Source organism: Balaenoptera physalus (assembly GCF_965194825.1).
Source record: "Balaenoptera physalus genome assembly, chromosome: 11".
Taxonomy (NCBI): Eukaryota; Metazoa; Chordata; class Mammalia; order Artiodactyla; family Balaenopteridae; genus Balaenoptera; species Balaenoptera physalus.
The window spans coordinates 73,090,857-73,104,670 of NC_138896.1; the positions used below are offsets into that span (position 1 = coordinate 73,090,857).

The window sequence follows — 13,814 nt, forward strand, 5'->3', positions numbered from 1 at the left end:
AAGTCCTGGGAGAAGCCTGTTTCAAGGGCACCTGCAGAGGGCCCTGTTCCTGCCTCCCTGAGCCCTTCAGGAAAGGGGTCCTCAATGCGGCCAGACTTTGGTCCTTGCCTGGAGCCAGCTCCAGATGTGGCACTCTGCAAATATTAATTACACATTCCCAGGGAGCACTGAGCAGACTCGGTGTGGGGATGGCCAGGGGCAGACAAGATGGGCTAGGACTATGGTGCCGTCACTGGTTCAAAAATCCCATTTCTGGCTACCCACAGAAGTGGGGACACATGAACAGCATTTGTCTGATTCACCATGACTGTCCAGAGAAGCACAGCCGTGGGGAGGGGAGCAGGAGACTTGGGGTCAGGGATCTCTGAGCCCTGGGGTCTTGCTCTCTGTGGATGCAGCTCAGCAGTCCAGGGGAGGGGCCGCACCAGGCCTGCACCTCTGCCTTGATATTTCTCACCAACCCCACCACTACCCAGGGCTAGCAAGTCAGGGCTCCAGGATGGGACTGGCGGGTAAAGACAGTCAACCACACCTCGGTTTCCCCATGAGTGACTAGCAGCATACAGCCGGGCTAAGGCCGTCATGGGGGCGGAAGCAGCCAGGGACGTAGGCAGGGCTCTGCGCCACTTCTGCCCTGAGACACGTGTGGGGGTTGATGTGGACTGAGAAATGCTCCCACAGGTCCAGACTTGGATTGAGCTTCCCCAGAGGATGGCCTGTAGTCCACAGACATGACTATCCCAGGTCTCCGCTCCCATACCAGCTCTAGCCAGACAGACTTTCCTCACCCCTGACCCCCACCCCAGACAGAGGATCTTCTCACTTCCTTCTGTAGAGACCCTCCACGGAAGGTGTCTCACCCAAATCAGGAATCCGTCCCAGGGCTGGTACACCTGATGAGCCACTGGTTCTTCCTCCTGTCTGACTATAATCTGTCTTGCTTTGCTTTCCCACAAGGTCCCCAGAGTTGTTCCCTTTCTACCCTGGACACCCAGTCAGAAGGGGATAGGTCCCTGGCTGTACCCATCAGAGTGACCCGGGCTTCAGAGTGGGGAGACAGGCCGTCTCCACATGGTCCCCCGTGCACCCCCAGGCACCTGATGAATTATTCATCCTGATCAGCCTCATTATGTGAATGAGCTCAGAGCCCAAGCATATGCTCTCTGCTATCCCCCCAAAGGATGACAATATGGTGCTGATGGGGGAGGGTAGGAAAGGGGCTCAGGAGACCTTGCTCAGCTTCTAGGGGCCCTGGAGGGGGCAGACTGCAGTAGGGCCCACACTTCTGTGGCCTGTTCACGGCAGGAGTAAGCCAGGGCTGGCGGGGAGGTGGGGCTGGGTTTACCCGGTGGGGCACGGCTCAGGAGCACCAGGCCACAGTGGGTGCTCTGGGGTTAGATGAGGAAATGTGACAGGGTCTTTGCAGACAGCCCCCACACTCCACCAAGGTGTGCCATGGTACCCAGCCTGTAAATGGGCCACAGTATGCACCCAACCACGCCCCCATGGGGTTGTGGTGAGGTCGGGAGGAGGAAAGTGCCAAGACAAGGAAAATGCTCCTAAATACCACCGTCTGCAGTTTCTGAACTCTTGCAGCTCTATGGCACCCAGCTTCTGGGGGTCGGGCTGCCTCTAGGACTGGGGCCGGTGGAGAGGGCAACCATGTTGGGGAAGAAAGCCAAGGATCACCCCAGTGGCAAGGTGTTTGGGGGCACCTCGAGGAAGCATGGAGAGGGGCGGCCCCAATGGGGACTTAGGCCATAAGCTTGGCAGAAGTGGTACCAGGGTCCACGGAGCATCGCAGCTGGGTCAGGGCTTCGATGCAAGCATCCTCCTGACTCTCAGAGTCTGGCTCTCAGGGCATGCGCTGGCCACATGGGCCCTCTCATATGCACTTGAAGGAGAGCCCTGGTGGCTTAGTCAGGGGTGCCAGGGGTTTTGGGGAAGAGGGGCCGGTTGGCTCCCTCCTGCTCTCACAGGGTTGCCCTTTTCCTCTAGAACTCTTCACCTGCTCCCTGGCCGCCCACCTCACAGGGGTGTCCTGTGCCAAGAAGCAGCCCCAGAGCTGTCAGTGGGAAACAAGAGGCTAAGGAAGCAGGTGAGAAAAACTGGAGCAGGACAGAGAGCCACTGGAGAGCTGGCAGCTGTCGATAGGCAGAGGGATGCCAGAAGGAGCCCGGAACGCCAGGTCAGCACTTCTCTCCCTGACTATAGCCACACCAAACCTGGCCCAGCTCCCCTCTTTCCCAGGCTCATCCTGCCCACCCCAAGAGGGAAGGCCTAGCTAGAGGAGAAGCAACGCCCTGGGACAGGAGTCAGGAGCCCTGTGTTCAAGCCCCCGTTCTGCCGTACCTGGCTGCGTGACTTTGGTAACCACTGGGAAGGTGGGGGCGGGGAAAGATGTGCTCATTGATGAAAGTGTCTGGAATCACTCAACTCCCATCAGAAAGGAAGGGAACAACATATCCTGGGAATGAAAATGATCAATGAGGGAAATTCAAGTTTGATTTCTAGAAGTGTATCTGTGTCAGCCTGTCCCCTGCCATTCTCACCACCTCATCCTCCAGCCAGACCTCCCGGCCACGCCATGGACCAAGAATGAGGATCAGAGCAGGTCTAGGACTTGCCCAGGAGCACACAGTGGGTATGCTGAGCTGGATTGCATCTCTGGTCTGCACCACCCAGGAAGCTATGGTTCAGACAGACCTGAGTCTCAGGCATGAAATGTGTACGTTATTTTCCCACTGGCAAACTTTTAGCGTCTGAGTTGCCCACGACTATAAAATAAGCAGTATCCTTAAGCTGAGGATTGAAAGTACGGAAGATTCTTGACTGGAAGTGCATGGTTAACTCCTTATGTGGGGTACATCTTATGTCCCAATATGAAGCTTGGAGAGGCACATTACACACATTCCAGGGAACTCTCATTTCTTCATTAACCTACACAGCTGCACTTGGCAGTGCCCACTTAGAACCTAGTAAGTGCTGGGTGCTACTCCTGAGCATAAATTGACTTCTGTTCCGGAACAGCTTTTCCTACAGTGCCTTCTCTGGAAAGCTCTGCTGGCCTCCGAGTGTGGCTGAGTCATTGAAAGTTCACAGGAAGAGAGTACGATGCGGGTTACTGCAATTCAAGCCCAGTAACCAGGGAAGGGAGATTCAGAGAGGCTGGGCCACTGGGGTTGGGCGGAAGGAACCCCGGCAAGTTGATGGTGCAGACCCCCACCTGGACTCCCCCTCCTAACTATGTTACCACCACGTTAGCCACCCCTGATCAGCCCCATCCTGTGCCAGAGGTCCTACATCCACAGCCAATGTCAACACATTCACTGCCACCCCCATTTCCTGGGTACCTGCTACAAGCTAAGCATGGGGAAAGGCCCGAGGACACCACCTCATAGCAGCTGCCCCACAGACGTACCTCTGCTGACCTGGCCCTGACCAAGAGGGACACAGGAACACAGTGGAGTATCTAATCGCCAAGCCGGGGGCCTGGACCCCCAATAATAACTCCACTTACTCTGCAGTTCCCAAGCCCACCAGCAGTACGAGATCCCCGTTAACCCCCTGTACAGTTCAGGTTGCACTTTCTGGCCCAAGCCGCCAGTAAGAGCTCCTTAAAGTCCAGCACGTACCTGGGAGCCCCACCCCAAGCACTCCAAGAGCTCAGCTCTCCAAGCCTCTGCGTTTCCACGTAAAGAGCGACAGCTCAGGAGCCTGTGGCCCGACAGCGACACATTTTGCAGCCTTCTGGGGGTGACGGATGGCCTGCTCTTCACATCACTATTTCAAATATTAACATAATCTCCCAGGACGAATGTGGTCGCTCGTGCCTAATCAATCACCCCTCCCACCCCCAATACCTCATCTCACCAAGCACTCGCTTGCCTCTTGTCTCGTGCTGCAGCTCCTTGAGCAGGCAGCACTAACTGCTCTCTGGGGCTGTTCGGCCTGGCCACCCCACTCATTGCGAGGACAGTCTCTCTGGCTTCCGTGCACAACTACACCCACGGGACCCTCCAGGACCTGGACTCCCACCCCGTATGCTGCCTCAAAAACAGATCTCACCCTCCTGAAAAGCCCGACACCTACCCATCAGAGCCGACTAAGTACCACTTCAACATTGTGACCTGGGGAAGAGCAGGCCAAGACCCGAAGGAGTCACTGTTTCTCTAGCTGTTTCCCCACCTGCCCCCATGAGTCCACAGTGTCCCATCACGCTGGGTCCTCAACTGCACCAAGCCTTCCTCACTCCTTATTGCTGAAGCCCTTCCCCCACTTCCAGCTGGAAGAGGGTCCCTAAAGGGAAAGCCAGTGGCACCAGGCTTACCTCACGGAGCTGCTGCACACCCCCAAAGATCCGCATCACACCATCGATCTCCTGCTCCAGGCGCCGGGCCCAGTGCTGCATCCTGTGTGCAGAGAGGAGAGGAGTGTCAGGAGGACCCGCCTGGGGCTGGAACAGCCCCGCCCCGGCCACCTAGGGGTGACCCGCAGCAGCCGCCCCTTCAGAACCCAATTTTCACTAGAAGAGAAACAGAGGCTGGGAACCAGAGCGTGCCTCTGATTCCCTTTGAAGTCTGGACCCGGTGGCCCAGGCTCTCCTCACGTACTGTTGGACAGCCAGGGAGGGGAGCAGATTATAGTTTAAATGCACTGAGGGAGTCCAGCGGCTCCAAGAAGCCTGCAGGGAGACTATTTTTCACCGTGAAGAGCCAGCCCTTGATGCTGCTGCTCTGAACATGGGGACTCAGGATACCAGGGAGGAGGGGACGTGAGTGAGCCTGGTATCTGCTGGATCTCAGAGCCTTCTGTCCCAAGGCTGGGTGGCACCTGCGCAAGGGGAGGGAACATGAGAGCTGCTGCCATCACCAAGTCGCTGTGTAACCTGGGGCAGGCCCCTGCCCCTCTGGGCCTCATTTAAACAGTGGACATGGAGAGCTTCCTGCTCAGACGGCCACCGCCTTTCTAGTACCCTAGTAAACAGAGGCTCATCACTAGATGCCCCGCATGAACTGTCTACCCACAGGTCCAGTTCAGACTATCCCGCACCTTTCTGGGGGTTTGGCAAGCCCCATGAGCCCTTCACCCGAGCCACCAGCCTGAGCAGGTCTCCCTTGCACTGGTGCCACGCTGAGCTCGTTTTAACCTATCTGGGTCTCACTATCCTCCGCCAGAAAGTGGGGATAATTTGGGGCCACCTTGTAGGGTCTGAGAAGAACACACGGGAACTGGAGGGTCAAGGGTGCTGCACAGGGATCTTTGTGAGGGGACAGGATGGACAGGTGGTCACAGGTCCTGTATTCTCAGCCCGCGCTCATGAACAGGGATGGTGTCTGGGGAGAGGGCTGGCCTGTGTTCTAACCTGTGATCCCACTTTAGGCAGTGACAAATCAGGTGAGCAAAATCACACCAGCGCCTGCCAGGGCCTGCCGGCCAGAAAGACACTCTCCACACTGCCAAAAGCACTTTCTGCTGTGACCAAAGCCCCTGCCCTAATGCATTTGAAAGGCATCTCAACTTCCCCTTCCCACCAGACACAGAACAAAGCCTTCCCCGGGAGGGCTCATAGGAGAATTACCACACAGACTGAAATATGCTCACAGGTTAAGCACATCCCGTGAGGCCAGGTAAGAGTGGGGTGAAGCCAGTCCCCAACCTCTGGAGGGGTACCCCAGGAGCCATGGGATCCGGGAGATTGAGTCTGGGTCCAACTCCTGCCCTGGGCCTGCTACCTTCCCCACCTCCCCTATTGCCACTCGGGGCCAGGACTCTTATAGCTCCCTGGGTCAGAACAGCTTAAGTCTTTACCCAGCCCCCTGCCCCATATCCCTGTGGCTGGGGGCTGGGCCCTTGCCATTGTGTGTGCCCGCATCGGTTGGCATGGGAACTCAGATCAGGAAGCGGGAGGATCACTAATTGCAATTTGCCAAGCTGAATGTCAGGACCGTGATGGAAAAAAAAAGTCAACATCAAAAGAAAGAGGTATTGGGCTTCCCCGGTGGTGCAGTGGTTAAGAATCCGCCTGCCAATGCAGGGGACATTGGTCCAAGCCCTGGTCCGGGAAGATCCCACATGTTGCATAGCAACTAAGCCCATGAGCCATAACTACTGAGCCTGAGCTCTAGAGCTCGTGAGCCACAACTACTGAGCCTGCGAGCCACAACTACTGAAGCCCACGCGCCTAGAGCCAGTGCTCCGCAACAAGAGAAGCCACTGCAGTGAGAAGCCCGCGCACCACAACAAAGAGCAGCCCCCGCTCGCCGCAACTAGAGAAAGCCCGTGTGCAGCAACAAAGACCCAACACAGCCAAAAATAAATAAATAAATAAATAAATAAATAAATAAATAAATAAATAAATAAAATCTATTTTTTTAAAAAAGAGAAAGAGGTATCAGCTTCAGCTTGTTGCTGGCTGAGACACAGCCTGATGCCCACCTCTGCTCCCCACTGCAGGGGAAAAGCTAACCCCAAGCCCAGGTGGAGGCCAGGCTGCAGGCCAGGCTATGAAGGGTGATCAGGCCTCAACCACCAGGGGAGGTTTTTTGCTGGGGGAGGGCAAAGCCCAGCAGAGAATGGAGAGCCTGCTTGTCCCCTGGCTCCAGTCCACCAGACGCTGATGGCTTGGCCCTGGCTGAGCCATAAGCACCTGACAGTGTGTCAGGTGGCTGTTTTATGCTCCTGAGACAGAGCCTAGGATGCTGCTATGGGCCACAGGGACTGGCCTACCCATGACACATCAGAACAGGCACACCCTCCTGGGGTCTAGAGGTGGTTCTAGTCCTTGGTCTGGCACGGTGGGTCTGATGGGTAGACCCCAGGCCCCAGCTGCAATGCCCATCATCACGATGCCAGGGAAAACAAGCTATTCTGATTATTCACCTAAACCAAACCCAACTGGAAGGCAACACGTGTCCAAGAGTTTAAAAGAACGGATAGATCATTCATTTCATCATCACAGAGACATGACTTTATGGGTTCCAGAGTTTGGCTGGTGTCCCAGTGCTGGTTCCAAAGGGTGACACATGGGACCCAGGAGGCCAGGAGTCAACTATGCACTTGCAGTGTTCCTGCCCAGAGGCAGGAGAAACCACCCACCAAGCCCGTACTAACCCTGGCCAGGCAGTCATACTCACACCAACAGAAGGGCAAGGGGGCTTTGAAAGGATTGGGGATGCATCAGGATTCATGGCACCACTGGGTCAAAGGCAAACTGACCAAATCCTGCCTGGGATCCCATCAACCTGGACCCAGGTGCCTGGATCTCCCATTGCCTCCCTGACCAGACAGTGTGGCCCATGGGTCACCCCCCCCAACAGGGTAGATCCCCCTGCTGGCTCCCCACATCCCTGTGATTTTCCATGGGCTTCACTGAGATGACACTGCTTATCTCCAAGTGTCTCTAAGTGCCAAATTAGCAAGACAGTGAGGAGAGTGTCTGGGAGGAGGCACGTGCAGCCAGGGACTGCAGCCGGCATGATGTCTGGTGTGGGCATGACAGGCTGGGGACAGCCTCACACCATTATGTCCTCCAATGTGCCCAAACCTAGTGGGGTGCAGGCACTGAGCCCCCATTTCACAAACAAGAAAACTGAGGCCCCTGGCAAGGACAGGTGCGGAGCCATGTTCTACAGAGAGAAGCCAGACCTGTCTTCCTGGCTCCATCAGCTCCATGACCCCACCCTCCTAGGACAATGCAGCCTCTGGGAAGCCTAAGGGAGAGGCTACCTCTGACAGCTGTGTGACCTCGGAGAGTTTTTGCCCCTTAGAACCTCAGCTTTCCGGTCTGTAAACAGGGAAGATAATGACTGGCTGAATACCTTTCAGGGCCAAATCCACACGGAACCTTGATGGGCAGTATTATTATTGGGCAGTCCCCTGAGGGCTAGAAGCTCATCAAATCCAGTCCTTCCTCGCCCCCCAGTGCTCAGAAAATCTTCCCTGAGTGCTTGCTGGGGGGAGAGAGCACAGAGGGAGGGAACTGTGGAAAGGGTTTCCCTAATGGCTCCCTGTAACCCCCTGCTCCCCAGGCTGAGAGAGGCCGGGAGCAGGCACAGGGCAAAGATGTGTGTGTCCCAGGGCTAGAGGGTTGAGGGCAGCCCAGCAGGAAGAAGATGATACCAGTTGCTGTGGGACTCCAGGTCTTTTAGTCTCCAGGGCATGTTTCAGAACCAAGAGGAGTACATGAGGGAAGAGGAGGTGTCATCATTAGGCAAGGGAGCAAAATCATCCATGTGTGGAGTGAGGAGCTGGAGCTGAGGACCCCCTTTAGCAGACAGAACTATCAAGACTCACGCTAGAAGGCTGGGGAGGCCCCAGGTCAAGCTACAAGAGCAGTGAGGGCCTCCAGCTCCAAAGCCAGCTGCACAGGCTCCCCCAGACAGGGAGGAAGAGGTAGGGAAGACGGGAGAGGGGAGGAAGGGAGGGGAAGGGAGGGGAGGAGAGGGTAAGGGAGGAGAGGGGAGGGGAGGGGAGGAGAGGGGAGGGGAGGGGAGGAGAGGGGAGGGGAGGGGAGGAGAGGGGAGGGGAGGGGAGGAGAGGGGAGGGGAGGGGAGGGGAGGGGAGGGGAGGGGAGGGAAGAGAAGAGGGAAAGAGCCTGTATACAGATGCAACAGCATAGTTTAAACTGTTGCCAGTTGTTAATTTTATACGTGAAGTTGTTGATCAGAATGTGATTTAATTGTACAGTATAATCCAGGCTTTTGGAATAAATTATGCAGAAAACTCATCTATAATTAAACAAGTCAAAAAACCAGAGACAGGTGACACTGCAGGTTCACCCTCAGAGGGCAAGGGTAGGTGTGGGCGGCTGGACCCTGCAGAGTGATGAGAGGGAAGGGGGAGGGCTTTGTTCAAGAGCAGACAGGGGAAGGCCCAGGAGAGGCTAAGGCCCAGTAGCAGCGAGGATCTCTGGACCCCCACCTACCTCTGCAGGCCTTCTCACCACTTCCAAGGAGGTGTTTTCTTTGCCATCAAAGCCTTGCTACAGACTGCCTCTGCCAGGCAGACTGCCTGGATAAACCCCATTCCACTGGGGGCCTAAGAGCAGTCTGCAGCCCTCCCCTCAGCTCAATCAAGGCAGTCATCGTGGAGGGGGAGATGCTGAGGGTAGAACAACAGGTGAGGTGGGAGGAGTGGAGGGCAGGGCAGGGCTAGGCTAGGGCAGGTGAAGGGTGCAGGGGAGCAGTCACAGGGGAGGCCACTTGCTGCCGAGGGTACTATGAGCCAAACTTGGCAATGCTGAGGGCCCACGGGTCTCCTGCTTCCCTTGTGACGGACTGGCCAATTATTCTTTCAGCTCTGGGGGAGGCAATGATTTAAAATAAAATGCTATTTAATTATTCTGATTCAGCTGGCCTGCCACCTCCCACCTTGGTGCCTTAGCAGTCTTCTGAAGGGGAAAGAAAGATAGGGCAGGAGGAGGGGTAAGAGAAAGACGGAGAGACAGAGAGACATAGACATGAAGAGAGACCAAGAGAGCTGGTCTAGAGGGCCTGGGTGTCAGGTTCACCCCGTCTCAGGGGAAGATTACCGGTGGATGCGCAAGAGGGCCACTCCCCATTCCAGCCTGGAGAGGCCATGCAAAGCTCAGAGAGCAGTCGTGGCCCCTGATGAAGCAGGGCTTGGGACATGGCCAACCCCTCCCCAGGCCACAGTCCTGCTGCAAATAGCAGGAAGCTCAAGGCTGCACCCTAGGATCGTGGTATCTCCAGAGCCACCTCCCCCGAGGAGTCCTCCCCAACCACTCAGTGGATATCCCTCTCTACCTAGACTGAGTGCCCAGATTCAGCCCTGGCTCTTCCGTGACCTTAGACCAGATGTGCCCTCTTAGGCCTCAGTTTTCCCATCTGGAAAATGGAGATAAAGCTCACCGCTTGTCTACCTCCCAGGACTCCAAACAGAAGCAGGTGGAAACCACTGCTTCATGGAAGGGATGACTGCCCCACACACTCATGCACACACAGACCCATCTGAGCAGTGGGGCCGCTCTCCCCTCAATCCTGTCCCCTTCCTCAGACCTGCAGCTCATTAAGCGTGGGATGGCTGTGCCTCCTCCTTGGACTGGGGCCTCTAGGTGGGCTGCAGCACTCCCTGCACTACCTAAGACACCCCGACACAGGGGAGACTCCTTGGGAAAGGTAGGGCCTCCCATGACCAGAGCATCTTTCCTGCTTGTCCGCTAAGGAGAGAAGTCTCTTGGCCTCAACATTTTTCAGGACCCAAAGCCCAGGGTAGGGCCCCCAACCTTGATTTGATAACAGCCTCCCAAGAAGAGAGGGCAAGTCTAGCCAAGGTCATTCACTCCGCAGAGACCAAGTGGGCCAAGCCACTCCAGGCATTGAGATCAGAGTGCCTAGAGGCGTGGAGACCGGTCAGCACTGGCCTGGCACTGCACAAACCACAGTGGGGTGGGGGATGCACAGAGGCCTGGGGAGAGGGGAGCATGTTGGCTCAGCCAATTCACGTGGAATAATGCTCCCCAGTTCGCCACCCACCACTTTACAAGCAGGGAAACTGAGATGCAGGACTCAAGGGGACAGGCTCACCTTCAGTGGATTTGTGATTCTGCTTAAGGGGCTCCTAGTGTGAGTAACATGGGGACCCCAGGAGCACCATCCCCACCCCCACCCCCACCCAACCCATGCACACAGGGACGAAGGTAGCCCACTTATCACAAGGGATCCTCAGAGATCCCCTGGTGCTGGGGAGGGGCTGGTGCTGCTGAAGCTCAAATTAGTCCAAATCCATCGGCCTCGACTATGTGTGTCTTGGGACCCTGCCCAAATACTGCTCGTTAATGAGGTTATTAATTATGGGGCTGTCCCTTCCCTTTCTTTGTCGGGGGCGGGGCGGGGGAAGCCTTCCCTTCCAGTGGGCTCTTGGCTGGGAGGCAGCAAGCCTGTGCCTCCCCGCTTAGACTAACAGTGAACAGTCATCCACTTTAATTAGGGCACCAGGTCCAGCCCAGTATTTACACCCAGTAGCCTGATGAGGAGAGGGGAGAAGGCCTGGAACAAGGGAGCAGTTCAGGGCTGGGGAGCCGGGCAGTCCACTTGGCCCAGAGAGGGATGGAGAGTGTCCCAGGCTCACACAGCAAATAGCTACAGCACTCTGCCTCACTCCCCACCATCAGTGCAGGACTGAGGGCCCACAGGGGCACCAGCAGTCAGGGAAGCACACAAGGACTGGGTCAAGCCAGGGACATGCAGGCTGAGAAGGGGAAGCAGGTTTCCCAGGGGAGATGAGGAGGACAGCATGGAAGGGCCACCTGAGTCTGATTTCTGTTTCTGCCATGGTTAGCTGTGTGACCTTGGTAACATCCTTTCCCCTGTCTGGGCCTCAGGTAAGTCATCTAGAAAGTGAACTGCAGCAACACAATACTGTGTCAAGATTGTCACACCCAGAGCCACAAGGTTCCCGAGCAGTCCCTCAGCAGGACCCTCCTCACCAGGCCTGGTCTGGGGTTTCCAGCAGCAGGAGAAGCCCATAAGGGGCACTGCTCCAGCTTCCACGGGAATGAGTTCTGCCCAGCAGCCCCTGCAGAACCAGGAGAGGGGCTAGAGAAGGCACCAGGGAGCCGGGGAGACAAAGGAGGTGTGCAGCAGGAAGGAAAACACCGTTCTGCAGGAGAGCAGGGGACTGAGGCCCAGACCCAGGCTGGAGGGCTCGGCCAGGGTGGGGATGGGCCCTGGGGTTGAATCTCCTCCAGCCCCTGCCGTGTACCAGGTCCTGCTCTGTGGTCCATACCCAGCTCTGTGGTTTGGACTCTCCAGGTCTCAGTTTCCCTCTCTGCTCAAGGAGGGGTGGCCTGGGGCCTCCACAGGCCATGCGGGGATTTGTTTCCCAAGGGGTCTGACTGGGGCCTTCCTGCCTGACTCACTGGGTCTGCACCAGTGAGACCAGGGCTCTCAGTGCACTGCCTTAATTATCTTCACAGCAGTCAGATCATCCCCAGTCCTCAGAGGGAAAACTGAGGCACAGCAACTGAGTGATGCGCCCAAGGTCACACAGCTAATGAACACCAGTCAGGATGATACACACCTCTCTTCAGACACCAGTCTTAAATGCCTGGCTGCGGCATGGCATGTCCGCTTGGATGCCTAACAGGTCTCTCAAACTGAATGTGTCCAAAACCCAGACACTGATCTCCCTCTGGATCCCCTCCTCCCTTTTCTCTGCACCCCCTGCCTCCCCTGGCTCAGCTGATGCCAGCTCCTTGGTTCAGGCCCGAAGCCTCAGGGTAACCTGCAACCTGCTTTCTCTCGCACCCACATCCAATCTCTCAGCAAGTCCTGTTGGCTCCACCTTCACAGTCTGCCCACTGCCCTCCACCTCCCTGGCCCCCAGCCTGGCCTGGGCCGCCATCGTCTCTCTCCAGGACAAGTGCAGTCACCAGTTCACTGGTCTTCAGCTTCTGTCCTTGCACCCCCTCCCCCGGGCCGTTCACCTCCACTCGCAGCCAGAGCACCCTGTTGGAACAGTGTCCCTCCTCTCTCAACACCAGGCCACGGCTCCATGGCACTAGAAGAAAGACAAAGCCCATCCAGGGGCCATACTCTCAATGGCCCCCTTGACCTCGCTCCTCAGGCCACGCTGGCCTCCTCGTTGTGGCTTGAATACACTCCTGCACTCCTTGCACAGCCTCTGTACATGCTGTTCCCTATGCCTGGATCAGTCTCTCCTCAGAAGTCCTCAGGGCTCCCCTCTCACCTCCTTCAGTGAAGTCCACCTTGCCCCCCATTTTAAGTTGTACCCTCCCAGCAGCAACTGGTCTCAGGTGCCCTCCTGGGGTTACTGCCCTCCTGGGCTGTGAGCCCTGAGGGAGGAGGCTCCTGCTCTCCAGCCTGGAGGAACAGGCACTTGGCTGAGCAAGCGCACCTCCCCGAGGGGCCTGACCTCCCTGCCGTCCTGCCCAGCCTGCATGCTGCCGGCCACAGGAGCAGGCGGGTGGGGTGTGCAGTGGCAGCCTGTGGAGGGCCTGGAAGTGCAGTGGCTGCCCCAGGGACAGCCACTTTCCCCGGCTCCTCTCCGTATGAATTATTAAAGCTCATTTATGATGGGCCTGCCCAGGCCTGTGGCTTCCGTGCATAATTCATGGCTCTCCCAGGAGGGCCGGGTGCTGGAGCAGCCACTTCTTCCAGGAAGCAAGGAAAGTGCAGGCACAGAATGGCCCAGACCCAGGCTGTCCTCCCCCCATCCCTTTCACCCTGTCCCCATCTCAGATAGCCCAGTACCTCTACCCACCCCGCCCCATCTGGGATTCTGGTTCAGTGCAGGCTCACCCACTCCCCTCTCTGTGCCTCAGTTTCCCATCTGTGTACTGACTGAGTTGGTGGTTTTCAAACTGCAGGGACAGCAGAATCATCTACCTCCACTCCCCAGGGGGCTGAGGACCATGGGTTCCCAAGGTACCAACACCCAGGTGTCATTGTTTGTGAATTTTCCAGCAATCTAGACCTGGGACTTAGCAATGAGCAAGAGGAGCGCATGAACTAGTTAAGGCCTCCCCAGAGGAAAGCAAAAAGTCCAGGCCAGGGACAGGGTATGGAACAGACAGTCACTCTGCCCAGGATCCACCATCTGCTCCCCAGGCCTGGAACCACCTGCCTCAGTCACTGACACAGATCATGGACATTTGGGGGTCTGCAGAGCCTCCTTCTCTCCCCAGCATGTTCCCCAGGTAGTCAGGTACAATGCAAAAGTAACCCCTGCCTAGGCCCATTTAACAAACTGGTAAACTGAGCTTCAATGAGGCTGGTTCTTGGAGGCAGGGGTAGATATGTTGACACAGCCCCTGTGCCCAGCCAGGTGCT

At 56.8% G+C, this 13,814-nt stretch overlaps 1 protein-coding gene across 7 annotated transcripts in view; it reads right to left on the minus strand.

The window, feature by feature from the left end:
• CACNA2D2 (calcium voltage-gated channel auxiliary subunit alpha2delta 2) overlaps window positions 1–13,814 on the minus strand; it is a 139,107-nt gene that overhangs the window by 108,877 nt on the left and 16,416 nt on the right. For all 7 annotated transcript variants that reach the window (XM_082413115.1, XM_082413117.1, XM_082413114.1 and 4 more), the window contains exon 2: window positions 4,331–4,412. In XM_082413115.1, the coding sequence (XP_082269241.1) occupies window positions 4,331–4,412 (82 nt within the window). The remainder of the gene's footprint in view (window positions 1–4,330; window positions 4,413–13,814) is intronic.